Source organism: Ceratotherium simum, chromosome 4, assembly GCF_057802395.1.
Source record: "Ceratotherium simum simum isolate JZ-2026a chromosome 4, ASM5780239v1, whole genome shotgun sequence".
Taxonomy (NCBI): Eukaryota; Metazoa; Chordata; class Mammalia; order Perissodactyla; family Rhinocerotidae; genus Ceratotherium; species Ceratotherium simum.
In genome coordinates, this window is record NC_141903.1 from 42,130,909 (window position 1) to 42,152,038 (window position 21,130).

A 21,130-nucleotide genomic window follows, 5' to 3' on the forward strand; every position below is an offset into this window, starting at 1 on the left:
GCTTGGTTGGAGCTGCTAGTAGTGGGTGGATGAGACATAACAATAACTGCAATGGGTGGCAGATGCTGCCTGTCAAATCCAGCCCTTTCTTTCCTAGTACTGCAGTTCCATGTTGTCCATAGTAGAATTCACTTTGCTCTTTTTGGATACTAGATAACTGAGAAATAAAAAACGGACAGTACAGTGTCTGTAGCATAGAAATGTAGAATTATTTATTTAGATTTATTATAGTTACCCCACAGAAATAAAGAATGGAAAACTCCAGAGAGGCTGAGCAGGTGCAAATCAAGGTGAAACGAAAGAAAACAGACAGTAACAAATCAAGAGACTTGGAAAGAGTATTGACAGATTTTGACAACTGTAGTGAGATTTGTGTCTTACTGTGAAGGTATTGAGGAGAGTTTAGGCGTGGCCTGCCGGTGGAGTTTGGGAGTGGGCCTGGAGAAGGAGGCAGACGACTTGAAGAGGTGGTCAGTAGAGTTAGGATGCACAGTTTAATCTAACTTTATATTCTTCAGTTAAGATATATGACAGATTGGGAAAGCATAGTTATTACGTAATCAAAAGACTATCACTTTACTAGAAAAATGGACAAAAGACGTGAATAGGCAGTTCACAAAAGAAGAAATATGAATGGCTAAGTAAAACATGAAAAAGATGTACAGTGTAACTGTCAGAGAAATTCAGTAGAATGCTCACAGTTGACTGTGAGCTCTCTAAGGTCAAGGACCATCTGTGCATCATTCTCCATGCCTAGCAATAGTAGATAGGCTTATATATTTGTTGTTGAATAAACGAAGTAAACATGACATTGGAATAACGTTCTTTTACCTCTTAGATTGGTGGCACAATTCAAAAAGACTCATCATGCCTAGGATTGAAAATGGCATGGTTAAAGGGCAGTCTCATACTTTGTTGCTGAGGCTGTCAATTGACACAGTCTTTTTGGAAAACAGTTCAGTGATATTAAAATTGTATAGCATATACCCTTTGACTCAGCAATTCCACATCTATAAAACTGTCTGAAGCTAAACTAGAGTGTGCACACACACATACATTGTAATGTTTGTAATACTAAATTCTGCATCCAACCCAATTATCTATTAGGGGCTTTCTGGTTAATACTATGCAGCCAGTGAAAGAATGAAAATTCATATGCATTGATGTGGAACTATGTTCATTGTTTGTTAAAGTATAATTCTACATGTATATGACTGTATGTGACTCCTCACAATACTGTTTGTTTAGGGGAGTGAAATTATTGGTGACTTTTACTTTCTACTTTATATTAACCATATTAGAGTTTTTGAGCAAAGAGCAAGTATTACTTTTATAATTGGAGAAACAAACCCATCAAGATTTATCTCTCTGAAAAATACATAGGTGGGAAGAATACTCTTTATTCACATTGACAGGAACAGCCAAAACATTTACAGAGGGCCGAGAAAGATTTTGCTAAATAGGGTGACATCCTACATCTTCTGTATGAAGACTGGATATTCAGATTTCAGTTTTTTATGTTTAGCTTGTGAGAATATTAGTGGACACTTTCTGATGTTAGTTGAGTTAGTTATATCTAATTCTTATCTATACAGTACTCAACACCTAACCATTCTTCTTCTGAGTTTACCCTAAAGAAGTAATGAGGGATCAGTCATATTACATACATTGTGTTGAATCTACTTTTTCTCACATAACAGCAGTTTTGGAAATTGTTCCAAGTTAATTGGCAAAGATCTACCTCATTTATCTTAGTAAACTATGGTTTATTTAACCATATCTCTGTTCTTGGGCATTCATTTATTTTCAGTTGTTTTACCACTAAAAACTGTACTGCAGTAAACATCTTTATATGCTTTTAGTTCTTGGGATATAGTCCCATGAGTAAGGCTGCTGGGCTGAAGGATTTGTCTGTTTTTTTCTGTCTGAGTTGGAAACATGGCTTCACAATTTTAATAACTATGTCATCTTAGAAAAGTACTTGGCTCTTAATTATTGTTATTAAATAGAACATTTTAAATAAAACATTCTTTTCTCATTGAATTAGATTTGTTAATTATTTAAATCCCATTTATCTTTGGGTTTACTTCTGGTCTCTGTTTTACTCATTGGTTTTTTCATTTCTGTGCACTACCATGCTATTTTGTTAACAGTGATGGCCATATAGTAAGTTTTAATATCTAGTGTGGCAAATTCTTCTTGTTCTTTCCCCAGTGCTAAGTATATAATGCTTGTTGCATACTTATTAAGTTTTTTTTTAATATAATTTTATTTATTTATTCATTTTTCCCCCAAAGCCCCAGTAGATAGTTGTAGGTCATAGCTGCACATCCTTCTAGTTGCTGCATGTGGGACGCAGCCTCAGCATGGCTGGACAAGCGGTGTGTCGGTGCGCGCCCGGGATCCGAACCCGGGCCGCCAGCAGCGGAGCATGCGCACTTAACCGCTAAGCTACGGGGCCGGCCCAACACACTTATTAAGTTAATAAGTATACTTAGTAAATAATAAATATTAAATCTTGCTTTAGATAAATTTGGGATGCCCATTTACTTTAGGGAAATGGAAGCTTGGCATGTTGATGGTGTCCCCTCCTAGCCAAGAATGGTATTACACTTTCTCAAGTATAATAGACAGTGATACAGAGGAGGAGTTGAGGAGAATTGGATGATCAGTGTGAACTTAGAGGTGCAAGGGGGCACACCTTATGCATGAGAGAAATACTTTAAGCCCTAGAGAATAGATAGTTTGATAGTAAATCTCCAGGCTGAAAAATGCTGGAGAGCACCCATAGTGCATGTAAACTTTATGACTCTTGTGCTTCCATCTTTTATTTTGAAAAATTTCAAACCTATAAGAAAAGTATAATGTACATCCATATACCTTTCACCTGGATATACCACTTGTTAACATTTTTACTGTAATTGCTGCTGCTACTCTTCCTCCTCCTCTTGTCCTTCTGTGTTTTCCCCTCCCTCCCTCTCTCTCCACACACACACATACACACACACACACACACAAATATGTCTGTGCATATTAGATATATATTCAGATGGGTGCTGAACCATTTGATAGTTACAGACATGATGACATTTCACCCGTGTATGGTGTGTATGTCATAAGAATCAAAGACATTCTTCTACGTAACCAAATACGGTTATCACAGTAGAGAAACTTAGCATTGATCCAGTTATCTGAAATACTGTCCATATTCAAATTTCCCCAAGTTTCCCAATAATGTCCTTCACAACCATTTTTTTTCTCCCCAGATCTAGGATCTGGAAAATGAAGGATTGTGCATTGCATTTAGTTGGTGTGTCTCTTTGAATGTAGAAGAATGCAGACATAATCTCCAGGGGTTTTTTTTTGTTTTTTTTTTTGGTCTCAGGGTATTAACATTTTTGAAGAATCCAGACCAATTTTGCAGAACTTTTCTCAATTTAGGTTTGTTGGCTTACTCATGATTAGATTCAGGTTAAATATTTTTAGCAGGAAGAATACCTAGGTGGTGCTATGTCTTCAGTATATCACATTGGAAGGCACATGTCAGTTTGTCTCATTATTGATGATGTTAAGTCTGATCACTTGATTAAGGGTAGTGTTTATTGTACTTCTTTATTTTAAAGATTTTTTCTTTGTAGTTAGTAGCTTGTGAGGGCGATACTTGAATATCCCATTCCCCTTAAAATTTTTACCCAATGATTTTAGCATCCGTTGATGAGTCTTGCCTCAATTACTGCTGTAGTGGCTGCAAAAAGGTGATTTTCTAATTCTTTTATTTCTTCTACATTTATTAGTTGGCATTCTTCTGTAAAGAAGGTTATTCTCTCCCTGCTTTATTTCTCTTTTCATTTTATTCTTGGCTATTATTGCTGTGGATTCGGGTTCTTTTTACTTGAGTTGGTTATATTCCCTTCTGAAGTCTTTGTTCACATCGATGCTCATGTTTCTAAATCTGACTGGTGAGAGCTCCTTCAAAAGGGCTGGTTCCCATGCCCTTTTGATATGTCTCCATCTGTTTTTGAGCATTTTCTTGCTGTTACAACAAGATGTTTTAGGCGCACTTTGTGCTTTCCCTGCTGCAGCCTTGGAATTAGCTATTTCTCCAGGAAGTCCTGTTCCATTTTAGTGGGGAATGATATTGGAAATCAAAATCTGGGTGCTGAAGATGCTTTTTTCTACTGGGGTGTCACTGCTCCTGGACTCTTTCAGTGGATAGAGCTAGAGACCATATATATATATTATGTATATGTATATATATATGAGTTCTATGTATATATGAATTCATAGTACTGCTTCTAATTCCTAATCCCCAAAGGTTCTTTTTCTCCTTATTCCGTTCTATATTTGTATCTCTCTTCTCTTATAGTAAGATCCCTGGTTCTCCAAAAGTCTCAATATATTTACTCATTTACTTAGTCTTGTAGCAGTGAAACTGCTACACCATTGTTACTACCAGCAACAAACCTAAGTAAAGTTGAAGATTTCTTTGCATTTCTTTTTGTCCACAGAATGTTGTTTATAATTGTTTGTCATTAATGTATCAACTTAATAGAAGTACTTGATGGGTACTTAAAATAATTTACCTTAAGTAATTAAAAATTTTAGATGGAGAACCCTCCTTTCTACTTATTTTCTTTTAAAAATTATTTTATCTAGTAGTCCCACAGATTATGTTGTGATGTAGTAATTTGCTAATTTTAACTGAATCCTATTTCAGTACAGTAGTTGCAAATATCCTGAGGGATGTGCTATAAAATAGTTTTGCCTGTATAGCAAAGATGTACTTCAGATTGACTCATGTTTGAATTTCATGTTAATCTTAGGCGAGCTCAGATTACTGGAATTACTGCGTTTGGGGAAACTTTATCTTAGGCAAAAATGTTGATGTGCAAAAACACAGGAGAAAAAAATGGAACTGATAAATTAGATGTGAAAATAAGTCAGATCAGAAAAAAATTAGAGAATAAGAGCTACAAGTGGAATATTAGTTCTTATAAGCAATCAGTTAATTTAGTTCTGAGCTTCTTGGCAGCCTTGTTAAAAGAGGAAATATTCAGTTGGATGACTGTCATTGTTTAAGAAAAGAAAAAGGTTTTTGCTATTGGATTATAGGAGTAATTTTATTGTGAGAATCATATCTATTTTTGCAATAAGTGTGCAGGTGTTTCTTACGTGATTATTGTAGTGCTGTTGAATATATAAAATTAAATCATAGTTTAAAGGAGGCATTTCTCTTGTTTTCAGATCTGTCAGGAATTGAATTGAGGAAATGTTAAGGAAATTGATAGTTAACATGGCCCTTAGACTATGTCAGATACAAATAACTTGGTATGTTGCAGCACGATAGCTCAAGAGGTCTATCTGAAACTCAGTTGTTAGTGATATACAATTATTAGTTGGTTCAAGTGAACTGGAAGATAATATATGTTTTTTTATTTTATTCTCTGAATACTAAAGTGTAGATGTTTTATGGTACTTTTTAAAGAAAGATTCAAACACTCTTGTGGTTCCATATGGTGCTAAGTACTAGGGAGACTAAAGAAAGCACACATTATTTCCATGCCTCAACATAGCTTATATTCTTGTCTAAGTTTATTAGAAAATTGTACAAAAAAGAAAAAACTTGAATATACATTTGGAACACTTAGAACACTTTTTAAAATATTTAAATCACTTTATTTCCGTGATAGTAAATTGTGCAAATCAGGAAGTTTTATCTTTGAATGTTTACTTGCACTGTTCTAACCACTGATAAAAGTCCTCAGTGAGCCAGCCTTAGTGGTTAAGGTTCATGCTCTCACTGCTTTGGTGGCCCAGGTTCAGTTTCTGGGTGTGGAACCACATCACCTGTCTGTCAGTAGCCATGCTGTGGCGGTGGCTCACATAGAAGAACTAGAAGGGCTTACAACTAGAGTATACAACTATGTACTGGGGCTTGGGGGAGGAAAAAAAAATCCTCAAGAATATATTGGTTCTGCTGTCCATTCTAATTTTACAATTATAGTTTCCCCAAATCTTGATTGACTTTAATTTTCTGGTTAGATTTGACTTATGAATCATAAGGCTAGAAGTGCTCTACAAGTAGAACCTGATTTTTCCCTTTGGCCTCCAACAGAACTTTTTTTAAAAAAACAAAACAAAACAAAAGCAGGACAGGTGGTTAAATCTATCTCTAGAGAAGAGTGTTGCAGAGTCCCTGGTAATCCCTGGTCCCAGGGTTTTACAACCTTTTTCATTTTTATCTATTTAACCAAAATCCCTGCTTCTATAAATAAACTATTTTCCTTGGTTTGTTCTTAGTGAAAATACAACAAACTGTCTGTCATGATTATAGAAATGACACCCTCATTTTTCCCTCCCCACCAAAAGACTTTCTTTTTCAACACAATTTTGACTACTGTTACTAACCCAAGTTAATTTTAGATTCTATTGCTGAAAGCCTCAGTTTTGCCATTTATTGAGGTGTTAATTGAAATATTAATGTATTTAGAGCAGAAATGTCGTTTTTTAGGGAATCTAGAGCAACAGCAAAGCTGAGGTCAAACTGCCATAAGGATGGACACCAAGGAAGCTGTGTTTGGGACAAAAAGAAATCAAGATAAGGTAGATGCAAAGTAGAGAAAAGCACTGGACCCTGGGGGGAGGGGTGGTAGGTGGGAGTGGGTTGTATGCCTCTAATGGCAAAGAATAGTTAGATTTCTGAAGAGGAAGCCACGAAAGGCTTATAGGAAATATTAAGGATTTGGGTTTAAGTACTGCCTTCCCTCTGAATGTATAAGTTTTAGCTGATTTTTAGCTAGCAGAATACTTTAAAAATTGATAAGGTTAAGTGTTTCAATGGGGTGGATCCTAATATTCTGGGCTAATATTTCCTGTCCTGATAGTTGAGGAAGACACTATTGGTATTAGTTGATAAAACCATTGCCAAAACCCAACTTCAGCACTAATGCCTGTTATTACTTGGAGGTTGAAAGGGAATTTCTGATTGAATCATTAAACTGACAAAATCAGTACAGAACATTTAATTTTTCTTTTTCTTTTTGTGATGTAAAGATTGTGTTCTCTTCATAGCAACATGAACCGTGAAGACCGGAATGTGCTGCGTATGAAAGAACGGGAAAGGCGGAATCAGGAAATTCAGCAGGGCGAAGACGCCTTCCCACCTAGCTCTCCTCTCTTTGCTGAGCCATACAAAGTTGTAAGTTATCCTTCTTTGAATGTTTTTTCCCCCAATAACATGACATTTTTGCTTTTAAAATGTTTAAACTTAGAGTTATTATTATTTATACCATTTAACATTTTTTCCTTTCCTCTAAATAGAATATAATTTTGGGGGTAAACTTTTCATTGGAGTATAACATGCATACGGAAAAGTACACAAAATAAGTGTTACAGCTGAAAGAATTTTCACAACATGAACAGCTTCATATAATCAGTACCTAGATCAAGAAGTGGAGCATTACTAGTGCCCTAAAGTTATCCTCACCACCCCCCCCCCTTGTTATCCTGTACTCTTGAAAATGTGTTTTGGATTAGCTCAAACATTCATCTCTGTATTCCTGGCTCTACCACTAACTCTGGGCAAGCATTTCACCTTTCTGAGCCTTGAATTAAATTAAAATTTTGTGACTCTGTATGCATCGCCTGCTGTTTCATAGGTTCTTTGGGTATAACATTAATCAAAGATGAATATTTCATAGATTCTTTTGTTTCTCCCTATTTCTTGCCATTTGCTTGCTTAGTTTACTAAGTTTCAGTGACTATTAGTATGTTTGAATAAATGTATCTTCAATATCTATCTGATTCTTTTTCTGTTATACTAAATTCTCTGATTTTCTAATGTATTTAAGACAACAGTATCAGATTTAGATTAAAGCCTATTGTCAGAGGCGTTCAGTAAATTGAACCAATTGCTGTTTTTTTAACTACTGTTATGCTTGATTTGGGATTACATAAAACACTGAGTGGTACCCCTTCCGATGACCATAATGTAGCTATAGTGGCCACAAATGTCTCTCTAATATTTGATTTGGCTCTTGGTTTCATTTGAACTGTTTTTACGTTTTTAAAGGCTTATACTGTGTATAATAGTAGGGGTACTATGTGTTGTAGCAGTAATGACCATCATTGTCTTAGAGTATGAGACTGAGAATGTGTTAGACTTTTTTCTGATGAAATATAAATGTAACAACATATCCTATGTTTACCCTTATAACATTTGGTGTTTGTAAAAACCATTTATTAGATCTATAAAAGCCATTTATTCAGAGCTTTTAAGGATTTTCCAACTGAAGCCAGTTATACTGACATCATTTATATGAGTATAACACAAAACCTGGGGTTTGGGATTAGGGATTAAAGGCATATTGAAAAAAAACAGGAGTTTGGTCCAGAATCTTTGAATCATACTACCATTTATTGTGTAATTACATTATAGTGAATTGGATTTTATTTCTGATCTTGATATTGTCTGTAAATTGCTATATATTTACCTGTCTTGTTTAAAAGGGATAAGACTGATTTTCAGATAATCTGAAGTCATCGTTGATTCATGCCAACCTCAAAAATAAATCAGGATAGTTCAGTCTTGATTTCCATTTTAATGTAATCAGTAAACTTTTCTTTCTCCCATGTATGTGAATATGGAAGGATCCTAAAGCTTGTAGACATCTTGGACCTTCTTATTACCCAAGAATAATTCTTGAAACTTAAAGTATGTACTGTTGACTTCAAAAGTTGGAGCATTTATTGGTCAGAATTAATAGCCAAGATTTAAAACTTTATCAATGGATTTTTCCATGCTTAATTTGTTGTTAGGACTTCTATTAACTTGATGAGTCAAAGTAACAGAAGGAATTAAAATAAACAAACACTCAGTTGGGTATAATTTGTTTCACTGAATTTTTGTTTCTGTTTCCAACTGTAATATTGAATTATAAGCAATATAATGTTTTCCTAGACTGCCAAAATATGAATGGTGGCTAATCTACTGACCTGGAACTTAATTACATAAAGGCAGATTACTTCTCCTGCTCTTCAAAAGATTTTTACTACTGTTCCAGTATATTTATTGGTGAAATTTGGAATTTTTTTTTTTCCCTTCTGGAATCTATTGTATGTATTTCTCAGTGTCCTGTAGAATATTTCTGTTTTAGCATGAATGGTTTTCACTTTCAGTACATTTTTTTCACTCTTAAAAGTTATATATTTGGAGTTTGCTTTGAAATGTTAACCTTAAGATATGAGATGACGCCTCCCTTTGGAAAGCCACTTTCCATTTGAAGTTTGGAAATTCAATTTAGAAGCATCTTTTGTTTCTGCTTATGCTAATTGTATAATTTTATTTTACTTTTTTTTGTAGACTAGCAAAGAAGATAAGCTATCAAGTCGTATTCAGAGTATGCTTGGAAACTACGATGAAATGAAGGATTTCATAGGAGACAGATCTATACCAAAGCTTGTTGCAATTCCTAAGCCTACAGTACCACCGACAGCAGATGAAAAATCTAATCCAAATTTCTTTGAACAGAGACGTGGTAGCTCTCATCAGAGTAGCAAATGGACTCCAGTAGGACCTGCACCCGGTACTTCTCAGTCTCAGAAACGGTCCTCAGGCTTACAGAGTGGACACAGTAGCCAGCGGACCAGTGCAGGCAGCAGTAGTGGCACTAATAGTAGTGGCCAGAGGCATGACCGTGACTCATATAGTAGTAGTGGGAGCAGTAGCCGGAAAAAAGGCCAGCATGGATCAGAACACTCCAAATCACGCTCTTCCAGCCCTGGAAAACCCCAGGCTGTTTCTTCGTTAAGCTCCAGTCATTCCAGGTCTCATGGGAATGATCACCATAGCAAGGAACATCAGCGTTCCAAATCACCTCGGGACCCTGATGCAAATTGGGATTCTCCTTCCCGTGTACCTTTTTCAAGTGGACAGCACTCAAATCAGTCTTTCCCACCTTCATTGATGTCAAAGTCCAGTTCAATGTTACAGAAACCCACTGCCTATGTGCGGCCCATGGATGGACAGGAGTCCATGGAACCAAAACTGTCCTCTGAGCACTACAGCAGCCAATCCCATGGTAACAGCATGACTGAACTGAAGCCCAGCAGCAAAGCACATCTCACCAAGTTGAAAATACCTTCCCAACCATTGGATGTAAGTCCACTGTAGAGTTTTTAACATTGTGACTATGTAAAGCAATTTACCATGAAATTGTGGTTGAACTTGAACTGTCTCTTTGTCTTAATAGTAAGGAATGTAAAACAGTAGAGAAAGACTTGTGATTGACTCCCACATGGATCCATAGATCTGTTAGCTTTCCCTCTGGGCAGTACAGAAAACGTCATTCACTGTTTTCAAATATTAAAATGACAAGTCAGTTTTAGAATAAAAACATGATCTATCAATACCTTAGATTTCCTCCTTTTGCTTTTTTTTTTTTTAAACAATTTTTTTTTTTTTATTTTTATAATTTTATTTTTTCCCCCAAAGCCCCAGTAGATAGTTGCATGTCATAGCTGCACATCCTTCTAGTTGCTGTATGTGGGACGCGGCCTCAGCATGGCCGGAGAAGCGGTGCATCGGTGCGCGCCCGGGATCCGAACCCGGGCCGCCAGTAGCGGAGCGTGCGCACTTAACCACTAAGCCACGAGGCCGGCCCGCTCCTTTTGCTTTTTATAGAATAATACATCTTGTGTTCTTTTGTAAAAAAAAAAAAAAAAAAAAAAAATTCTGTTCTCATAGTGATAGTCATGAATAAGATGTGGGCCGTGGTTCATTGTGGTAAATATTAGGACTTTTTAGAGTCCATGGAGATGATAATATTGTATGGTTTGGATGCCTTGATCCTTTTCTCTGGTTACACTTAAAGGTTGGAGATAGCTGCTCCAGATTCATAGTGGTGGTTTGAAATTTACAGTATTTGTAACTGCATGCCAAAGTATGATATTCGGAATAACCAAATAAGTGAACATTCGTTGTGAAATAGCTGAAATTTTATCTTTTTATGTAGTTTTTGCAATAAAAAATTTTTTAAAGTCATGTCAGTAGCCAAAACTCAGAGTTGAAAATAGATCATAGCTTAAAACGGTGGGGGAGGGGTCAGGAATAGGTAAAATGCTATTTAAAAATCTTTCCTGTGGCCTTGGGAAACTCATTGTTCATGGCATTTGTCATCTAATTACTCCTCGCAAGAGAACAGTAAAGTGGTAATTTGTTTTCTTCAAACAACATGATTCTTAGAATTAGACTTGAGTTCAAACTCCAGCTCTCTAACTCCTGTTTGTTCTTTAGACTAAACAGCTTCACTTCTGTGATTTAAGAAATGCTGTGTAAAATGTACATCATGTTCCAGACAAGTATCTTTCAATAATGTTGGTTTTATTCTGTGTGTTACTTTATGTGAAATGATGTATCTCAGTATTATGGTATATTTTGTGTATAAACTTAAATTTTTGATAAGCAGCTCACCTGAAAATTACATTTAAAAAATTATTTCTAATCTAAGTATAAGAAAGATAAGATTTTTAAGAACTTCTGAAAAATATAAAGTTCTTCAAGTCATGTACAGTTTGGTGATTAAAATTTTTTAGTGCTTGGAAAATTTGTACTTAAGGAAATTAGTCCAAAGATTCTAATTAGTGTTCTGATTTAGAGTAGTGGGATCATAAATACTTCTTTAAATTTAATTTCGTTTCTAATAATGTGGTTCAATCTGTGCAACAAATGATAAAATATCTAATAATGCATGACTCCAAATCTAAAGTGTGTTTCTTTTCCTCTTTCTTAAGGCATCTGCTTCTGGTGATGTGAGCTGTGTGGATGAAATTCTTAAAGTAAGTTTTTTTTAAATAGTTTCAGTCTCTCTTATTTAATTATGATGCTCTGCTGCCCTCTTACCCCCTATATTTCACAAAAGATCTGAAGCAGCAGATTGCTTACGTGTGTAACTTGATTATGTCCGTCAAAAATAATTGACTCTATTCTGTTTATATTTACACTTGGATTCTGAATCGCTTGGTTTGTTTACTTTACTGTTTTCCCACAAAGAGCTGCTTTTTTGTTTTTAAGTAAAACAAATTCTGATCTTAATAGTTTGCCTTGAAAAGAGGAAGAAACCAAATATAACTGTACTTTCTCAGGTTTATCAGTTAATAATTGCAAGTGCTAAAACACTCAGTAGTTATTGGTCAAAACATCACATTGAAAATAGCTTGGCTTTGTAATTCATCTGTGCTGGTCAAATCCTACCAATGAAAGACCTCCTCTGAATACTGCATGTTTTGAGTGTTTAATGAAATATGTTTAAAATTGACACATCACCAAAAAGTACATTCCTCTGTTGGGAAAAGAAAAAGTTATCTGCTGGAAAAATAGAAAAAGTAGAAAAAGTCCAGTGAATTAATGAGTGACAACGACTGCTTTTGACTCAATAGAGAAAAACTGTCAGTCACATGTTATTTGTACTTTCTGCGAAAGCTCCTGAATTTTTGTGTTATTACTTGTATTTCACTGTGGATACTTTTGAAAGACTGCTTGCATTGGCTGCTTCCACTTTATTCTCTCCTTCTTAAATCCGCTATAACGTCTCTTTTACATCTACCGTTCTGCTTAACCTGTTTCTCTAAGGTCATCATCTTCCCCTTCGTTGGAGGCATCATTTGAGTTCTCTACTCTTTCTGCTCTTTTAAAGAATTTTTATTTTTCCCTTCTGAAAACATAACTCTTACTTCTTTGACCGTTGTTATACTTCATTGTTTTTTTTGTTTTTTTGTTTTTTTTTGTGAGGAAGATCAGCCCTGAGCTAACATCCGTGCTAACCCTCCTGTCTTTTTGCGGAGGAAGACCGGCTCTGAGCTAACATCTATTGCCAATCCTCCTCCTTTTTTCTTTTTTCCCCCAAAGCCCCAGTAGGTAGCTGTGTCATAGTTGCACATCCTTCTAGTTGCTGTATGTGGGACGCAGCCTCAGCATGGCCAGAGAAGCGGTGCATCGGTGCGCGCCCGGGATCTGAACCCGGGCCGCCAGCAGCGGAGCACGCGCACTTAACCGCTAAGCCACGGGGCCGGCCTTACTTCATTGTTTTTATTTCCCATCACCTTTCTTGTCTCTCATTCTCTGCCGTTTGGGAATGCTTGTGTCTTCTCTTCTCTCTTAAATATGGATGCATTTTCTAGCCCCTCCTGTTTTCTTTCTGCTCTTTGACTTGCCTTTTCCTCCATTCTTATTGCTTTATCTATTAGACAGCTATTCAGTCTTTCTCTTCTGCCTTGGCATTTTTTGGGTTTTTGGTTTATGTCTCTTAATTGCTTCTTAGCTGGGTCTCCACCTGAATTTCTCCCTGCTTCTTTAGACTCAACATGTCTAAAGCTGTATTTTTCAGACTTCCTTCTATTAGTAGTACCACCATTTGCCTGTGCTTATAAATGTAGTCCTAATTACCTCTCACTTCTTTCTCTCATGTTCTGTTTAATCACAAAACTACATGTAGACTTTGAAAATTCCTTGAAAATATGCATTCCTTTATTTCCATTTCTGCTGCCTTGAGCTTCAGTAATTGCAATATATAGTTCTCACTCTGCCTTTCTGCCTCTGGAGTCTCCCTGCTCATCTGTCTTCTGTATTGTTGCCAGATTCTTTGTTTCAATCCCTTGTCTTCATAAATTAATATCCTTTTAGAAATTTTCAGTGGCTCTTGAAGGCCCATAGAAAGAATAGTGTCCAAATTTAACATTCTAGACCTTCCACAGGCCAGTCCTAACCTCTCTCACTACTGATTGACCACTTTTGCCAAACTCGTTTCCCTAAGTCATACACTTTCTTGCTCTTTTACCTGTTTATAGTAAACTTTCATGGAATGTTTTTCTCCTTCTTCTTCACTTATACAGTTATGCGTCACCTAACGACAGGGATATGTTCTGAGAAATGCATCGTTAGGCGATTTTGTCATCATACAAACATCTAGAGTATACTTAAACAAACCTAGATAGTATAGCCTACTGCACACCTAGGCTGTATAGTACTAATCTTATGGGACCACTGTCATATATGCGGTCTGTCATTGACTGAAACGTCGTTATTCAGCGCATGACTGTATATAGTTTTTTTTTCTTAGAATCCTAGTGAAATCCTTCTTCCTCTTGTATCAGACCATCAGACCACCGTGATAGCTTTTTCCTTTGAATCTCATATAGCATTTCTTTGAATCTCATATAGCATTCACTTTAGTTGCCATGTATATGAAAAGTCTATGGGAGCATATATCTTTTCCCTTGAATCCTCAAAAATGCATGGCATTTTAATCCCTGGAAGAAATCTTAGATTTTCTCGTATTTAATTATCTCTTTGATGTTACTGACCATTTATTCTACATTTTAAATATACAGGGCTTGGCACGTGGCTTTCGGTATAATAGGTGCTCAGTCATTTGATGATGGAGAGTTAAATAGATTTTCTATTGAGACTATTTTGGTATTTGAGGTGTAAAATGCCAACACTGAAAACCTGGGGTATATGGGTTTCTATATCCTTTTCCCCATGTACAGTGTGAAGGCACTTCAGGTCCGCATTTCTTTCATGTTTTCTTGATATTTATAGTCATATTGTTTCTAGGATCCTCATCACGAACTTAAAAAAATTTTAATCTAAAAGTAATATATGCTTCTTGTTAAAAAAATGATTTATTAATGCAAGCCCTGCTAATTGAGCACCTACTTGTGTCAGGCACTGGGGATACAGTGGTAGTAATGATAGTGTTGCACCCTTTGAGCTGACATTCTAGAGCAGGATGTAGGAATAATCAACTATATAATATTATTTCAGGAAGTGAAATGCTGTTTAAAAATAAAGCATTGTAAAAGGATAAAGAGCAGTTACAGTGCAGGTGGCTGTTATAAGAGGTTCAAGTAGTAGAGACTGTATCAAGGGCCCTTGTGTCTTCTCCCTTCTGTCATTCTGTTGCCCGAAGGTAGCCACTGTTAACTGTCAGAGATTTTTTTGTATATAAACATTTACTAGGACATAGACTGTGTCACTTAACAACATGCTGTGGACATCGTTTCATATCAGTAGTTAAATTTCTCATTTTAATGTCTGCTTGGTGTTCTATTTTATGGATGTCTGGTAATTTATTTAATTATTCCCGTGTTGTTGGACATTTAGGCTGTTTCCGTTTTTTTTAAGTGTGAGCCCCTTAACATGTATCTTTACATAACTGTGTGGGTATAGTTACAGGGTAAATTCCCGAAAGTTATACCACCCTTAATTTATTGTATTTTCTCAGTCTACCTGATGGCTTACTTTGAACTAAATGCCAGAAATAAAACACTCCCTTCTTATTCTGAGTCTCATACCTGCCTCTCCCCTGCTTCTCTGACATACACATTGTGATCCTATTCAAACCTCCACTTGGACGTACTTGGCATATGACTGGACAGAAGGCATTGAATGAAATCAGACTTATGGCCTTGCTTGTCTGTCTTCCTCCTCATTTGCTTTTGATATCTTTCTTCTGATTTCCTCCACCTGACCAAAATTTCCTATCAGCGAATGGGCTCTGTAGCCAGACGTCCTAGGATGAAATTCTGTGTCCATTACTTACCAAGTGTGTGTGACTTTGAATAAATAACTTAACCTCTGTGCTTCAATTTTATCCTGCACAGAGTTAGGATAATAATGGTGTCTACCTCATAATGCCATTGTGAGTACTAGATGAGTAACAAACATGTAAAACACTTAGCACAGTATCTGGCCCATTAAAGGTACACAATAAATGTTAGCTGCTTTTCTTATTATCCCCCTCCTCCCACTCCCACAGCACACTCTTCCTCAGTAGCATTTTACTATATGCCTTGTATTGGATTACAGGCTAATTTCTGTTACTATTCACAGGTCTCGTTATCTTAACTCTAAGCTCCTTGAAGCCAGGGAGTATATGTTATTTATCTTCCTATTACCTACCCCATAGTGCATTCATTGCACACAATTGTGCTTAATTAATTTTTTTTGATTAAATATGTATACTTTTGGAGGAGCAATAATGAAACCAGCATTTATAATACAAATCTGGTTTTTAGCTGTATAATTTTTATCCTTGACCTGGTTGAAAACAAACTGTAATAATTACATTTCAGGAGATGACGCATTCATGGCCTCCCCCTCTAACGGCTATTCATACACCATGCAAAACAGAACCTTCCAAATTTCCTTTTCCAACTAAGGTAAGTAAATAAAATATCTTTGATACTGTAAGAAAACTCTAAATGGCTTGACTAAAATCATATGAATTCAAAATTGTCTTGCCATTCCCGTTCTAGTGGAAGACAGACAATAAATGAGTGAATAAATAGATAAGTTCAGATAGTGATGATTGCTATGAAGAAAATAAAACAAGATAATGGAATTCAGAGCAACTTGGATTGAGAGGTACTCTGAAAAAGCTTTGCAGGCAGTATGGGGAAGAGACTTTTAAGTTTGTTGCAAACTATTATGGTATTCTAGGCCATAGGTGGTAAGCGCTTCTCCAGCTTTTGTCTGAGGAACTCCTTTCCCTAGGACATAGCAACCATACTTATATATGGAAAGAGCTTCCTCAGACAGTAGTTCCAAGCTCCTCTAAAATCAGCAGATTTGTCTTTTTTTTTTTTTTTACATTAATTTATACTTACATAAATAATACAAGAACATATTCTTCTTGTGAAAGTTTCACCAGGACCCCTGATAATAGCCTTTCCCAATTCTGCCTCCTCCATCTCACCAGAGCTACTTTTGTACATACCTTTACAAGTCTTTTCATATGCATTTACATATATATGTATGTAATCATTACATATAAGCATTTTCTCATTTATTTCTGCACAGATATATTGTTCTGTATTTTTAATTACTCAGCAATAGATCTTAGAGACCTTTCCATGTTATTAATTATATATAGAGATTATATATAGATAATATATTACATATAGAGGTATTTCATTTCTTTTAATTGCATCTATAGCATAAATGTATCTTATTTAGCCGTTTCTCTTTGGTATTTAAGTTGTTGCCAAGTTTTCATTTCTATAAATATGGCTTCAGTGGATATCTTTGTTCATGCCTTCTTGTGTGCATATGAGTTTCTTTTGGGTAAAATCAAGAAGTAGAATTGCTGAACATGGAGAGTATATACTTAATATATACTCTCCCGTTCCCACCATAGTGGTGGTACCAGTCAGTACTTCCACTTGTATTCCCTGTTATTTCTCACGTGCACACCACCACACCACCATTTGTTGTTTTAAGCACCAGTCTTGTGAGTGAAAAATGGCATTCCATTTCCTAGGTTGCTAGTGAAGTTCATCATCTTTACACATTTGTCATCCATTTGATTTCTATGTGGATGAGTTTGCCTATTTCCTCTGCCCTTTGGGTTGCATCTTCACCTCATGAGTTTTAGGAGGATTTCTTTTTTTATTTGGTGTTGTTGTGTTTGAATTCTGGATTCTAGTAATTTCTTCTACATGCTGCAAATATATCTCCCAGTTAGAGTAGAGAGATATGACTTTCTGCCTGTATGTGTGCTTTACTACTCTTTTACTTTTTTTTTATATCTTTTTTTTTTTTTTTTGGTGAGAAAGATTGGCTCTCAGCTAACATCTGTTGCCAATCTTCCTCTCTTTGCTTGAGGGAGATTGTCTCTGAGCTAACATCTGTGCCAGTCTTCCTCTATTTTGTATGTGGGATGCCTGCCACAGCATGGCCTGATGAGCAGTGTGTAGGTTCGCACCCGGGATCCTAACCTGCAAACCCTGGGCCACCAAAGTGAAGTGCGCGAACTTAACAGCTACACCACCGGGAAAACCCCACTCTTTTACTTTTTAAATCAACTTTATTTACATGTAAAAAAAGCACACATATTTAATGTACAGTTTGAGTTTTGATAGATGTCTGCACCTGTGTAACCACCACCCTATTCAAGAATTAGAACATTTCCATCACCCCCGCAAGTTCCCTCATGATCCTTTGCAGTCCACCTCACCCCCACCACTGGCACCATACACGTACTGATCTGTTTTATGTCACTATAGATTAGTTTTGCTTTTTCTAGAATTTCATATAAATAGAATCCATCCAATGTGTACTTCTTTTGTATATATATTTGCCTTCTTTTGCTCAGCATATACTTTTGGAATTCTTCCGTGTTCTTGACTGTATCAGTAATTTGTTCCTTTTTATTCCTGAGTTCCTTTTTATTTCTGTTGTATGAAAATACCAGAATTTGTTTATCTATTCATAAACATTTGGGTTTTTTCCACATTTGGGCTATTAAGAATAAAGTATCTATAAACATTCATTTATAAGTCTTTGTGTGAACTTATGTTTTCTTTTCTAGTGGGTAAATACTGGGTCATATGGTAAAACAGAATTCCTTGATCATATGTTGAGTGCATATTAAATTGATACTAAACTGAAAACTATTTTCCAAAGTGATTGTATCACACTCCTACCTCACCCCATTCCCATCCACCAGCAGTGTATGATAGTTTCATTTGTTCTTCATCTTTGCCTACATTTGGTATTGTCAGTCTATTTAGTTTTGGCCATTTTACTGGGCATGTAGAGGTATCTATCTCATTTTGGTTTTAATTTGTGTTTCTCTGGTGACTAATATGTTGAGCCTCTTTTCATGAGCTTATTGGCCATTCTTCTTTTTTGAAGTGTCAGTTCAAATCTGTTGCCTTTTGTGTGGGGGCGTGGTAGGGGGAGGGACTGGGGAAGGGAGTAGTGTTGGGGGGTGTTGTTTGTAGTTTTCTTTTCTTATAATATCTTTGGTTTTGGTATCACGGTAGTGCTGGCTTCTTAAAAGGAACAAGGAAGTATTCCCTTCATCTCTATTTTCTGGAATAGTTTGTGAAATACTAGTATTAATTCCTCCTTGAATGTTTAATATAATACAGCAGTGAAGCTATCAGGGCCTCTTCTTTATTGGAAGGTTTTAAATGACAAATTCAGTTTCTTTATTAGATACATAGCTACTCAGATTTGTATTCCTTCTTGTCTCGGTTTTGATAATTTGTTCATGTCATCTAAGTAGTCAAATTTATTGGCATAGAGTTATTTATAACATATACTTATTCTTTTAATGTCTGTAGGGTCTATAGTGAAGCCTTTTTTCCCCTGATATTGGTGATTTATATTTTCTCTCTCTTTTTATTTTTCTTGATCATTCTAGCTAGAAGTTTATTGTTTTTTTGTGTGTGTGTTTTTTTTTTTTTTGTGAGGAAGATTAGCCCTGAGCTAACATCTGTTGCCAGTCCTCTTTTTGCTTGATGAAGATTGGCCCTGGGCTAACATCTGTGCCCATCTTCCTCTACTTTATATGTGGGATGCCTGCCACAGCATGGCTTGATGAGCAATGCGTAGGTCCTTGCCCAGGATCCGAACCTGTGAACCCTGGGCTGCTGAAGTGGAGTGCGCAATCTTAACGGCTACGCCACCAGGTTGGCCCCTAGAAGTTTATTGTTTTATTGATCATTTCCAAGAACCATGTTTTAATTCTTTTCTGTTTTCTATTTCTTTGATTTTTGCTTCATTGTGATTATTTCCTTTTTTCTACTTAACTTTGAATTTCATTTGCTTTTCTTCTTCTTAAGATGGAACCTTAGTTCATAGATTATAAACATTTCTTACTTCAAGTATTTAAAACTATCAATTTCCCTCTAAGCCCTGCTTTAGGTGTATCTCACAAATTGTGATATATTGTGTTTTTATTATCATTCAGTGCAAAGTATTTCCTAATTTTCTACATACCTCTTGTTTGATCCATGGGTTATTTAGAGGTATGTGGTTTTATTTTCAGATATTTGAGGATTTTCCAGATGCCATTTTGTTATTGATTACTAATGTATTTATGTTCTTGTCAGAGAATATGTGCTGTATAATTACAGTCCTTTGAAATTTATTTAAATGTTTTGTGGCCTGGAATATGATCTCTCTTGGTTACTGTTTCATGTACACTAGACACTGTATGTTCTATATATATCAAGTAGATCAAGTTGGTTGAGAGTAGTTAAATCATCTATATTTTTACTGACTTTCTGTCTACTTGTTCAATTACTGAAAGGAGAGTATTGACATCTACATCTGGATTTGTGGATTTGTGGATTTGTCTGTATCTTTCAGTTTTGTCTGTTTTTGGTTCATGTATTTTGGAGCTTTGTCATTAGGTACATACATATTTAGGATTGTTATATCTTTCTGATGAATTGGTCTCTTTTTTTCATTGTGAGATGTCCCTCTTTATATCTGGTATTAATGCTTGTTCTGAAGTCTACTTTGTCGCATATTCAAGTCTACTTTGAAATTCATGTAGCCACTCCAGCTTTCTTTTAATTTCTTCTTAGCATGGTTAAACATTGTCTATTCTTTTATTTTTAATCTATCTGTGCCATTATATTTAAAGTGGCTTTCTCATAGGCAGCATGTGATTGGGTCTTGCTTTTTTATTTAGTCTGCCAATCTGTAGCATTTAATCTTGGAGTGTTTAAACCATTTCCTTTTAATGTAATCATTGATACTGTCGGGTTTAAATGTGCCATTTTGCTGTTTGTTTCCTATTTCTCCCATTAGTTCTTTCTTTCTTGGTCTTCTTTCTTGAGATTCTTTTGGATTAAATAATTATTTTTTAATATTTTATCTCTTGTATTATGTAATAGCTATACCTCTTTTTCTAATTGTAAAATTAAGGCTTGAGTTTATCAGAAGACTGAACATAAATTCATAATTCTGGCTAATACCTACTTTTTTTTGCTAATGGTTTTATTGAGATATGGTATACATACCATACAGTTCATCCATTTAAAATGTACAATTCACTGGTTTTCAGTATATTCAGAGTTGTGCAACCATCAGCACAATTATTTTAGAACATTTTCATCACCCCTAAAAGAAACCCTGTACCTTTTAGCAGTCACCATTCTATATCCTCCAACCCGCTCCCCCACTCCCTTCCCTTAGCCCCTAGGCAACCACAATCTACATTGTATCTTTATAGATTTGCCTATTCTGGAAATTTCATATAAATAGAATTGTACAATATGTAGTCTTTTGTGGCTGGATCTTTCACTTGGCATGATGTTTTCAAGGTTCATCTAT

At 35.8% G+C, this 21,130-nt stretch overlaps 1 protein-coding gene across 4 annotated transcripts in view; it reads left to right on the forward strand.

Annotated features, from left to right (window-relative positions):
• Positions 1-21,130, forward strand: part of AFF4 (ALF transcription elongation factor 4) — a 91,928-nt gene that overhangs the window by 23,651 nt on the left and 47,147 nt on the right. Inside the window, exons 2-6 of one of the 4 annotated variants that reach the window (XM_087429813.1) lie at positions 6,512-6,603; positions 7,054-7,198; positions 9,362-10,156; positions 11,791-11,835; positions 16,132-16,218. In XM_087429813.1, the coding sequence (XP_087285939.1) occupies positions 7,076-7,198; positions 9,362-10,156; positions 11,791-11,835; positions 16,132-16,218 (1,050 nt within the window). In that variant the 5' untranslated portion in view covers positions 6,512-6,603; positions 7,054-7,075. The remainder of the gene's footprint in view (positions 1-6,511; positions 6,604-7,053; positions 7,199-9,361; positions 10,157-11,790; positions 11,836-16,131; positions 16,219-21,130) is intronic. The other 3 variants (XM_004420203.3, XM_087429814.1, XM_004420202.3) reach the window with 3 other exon arrangements.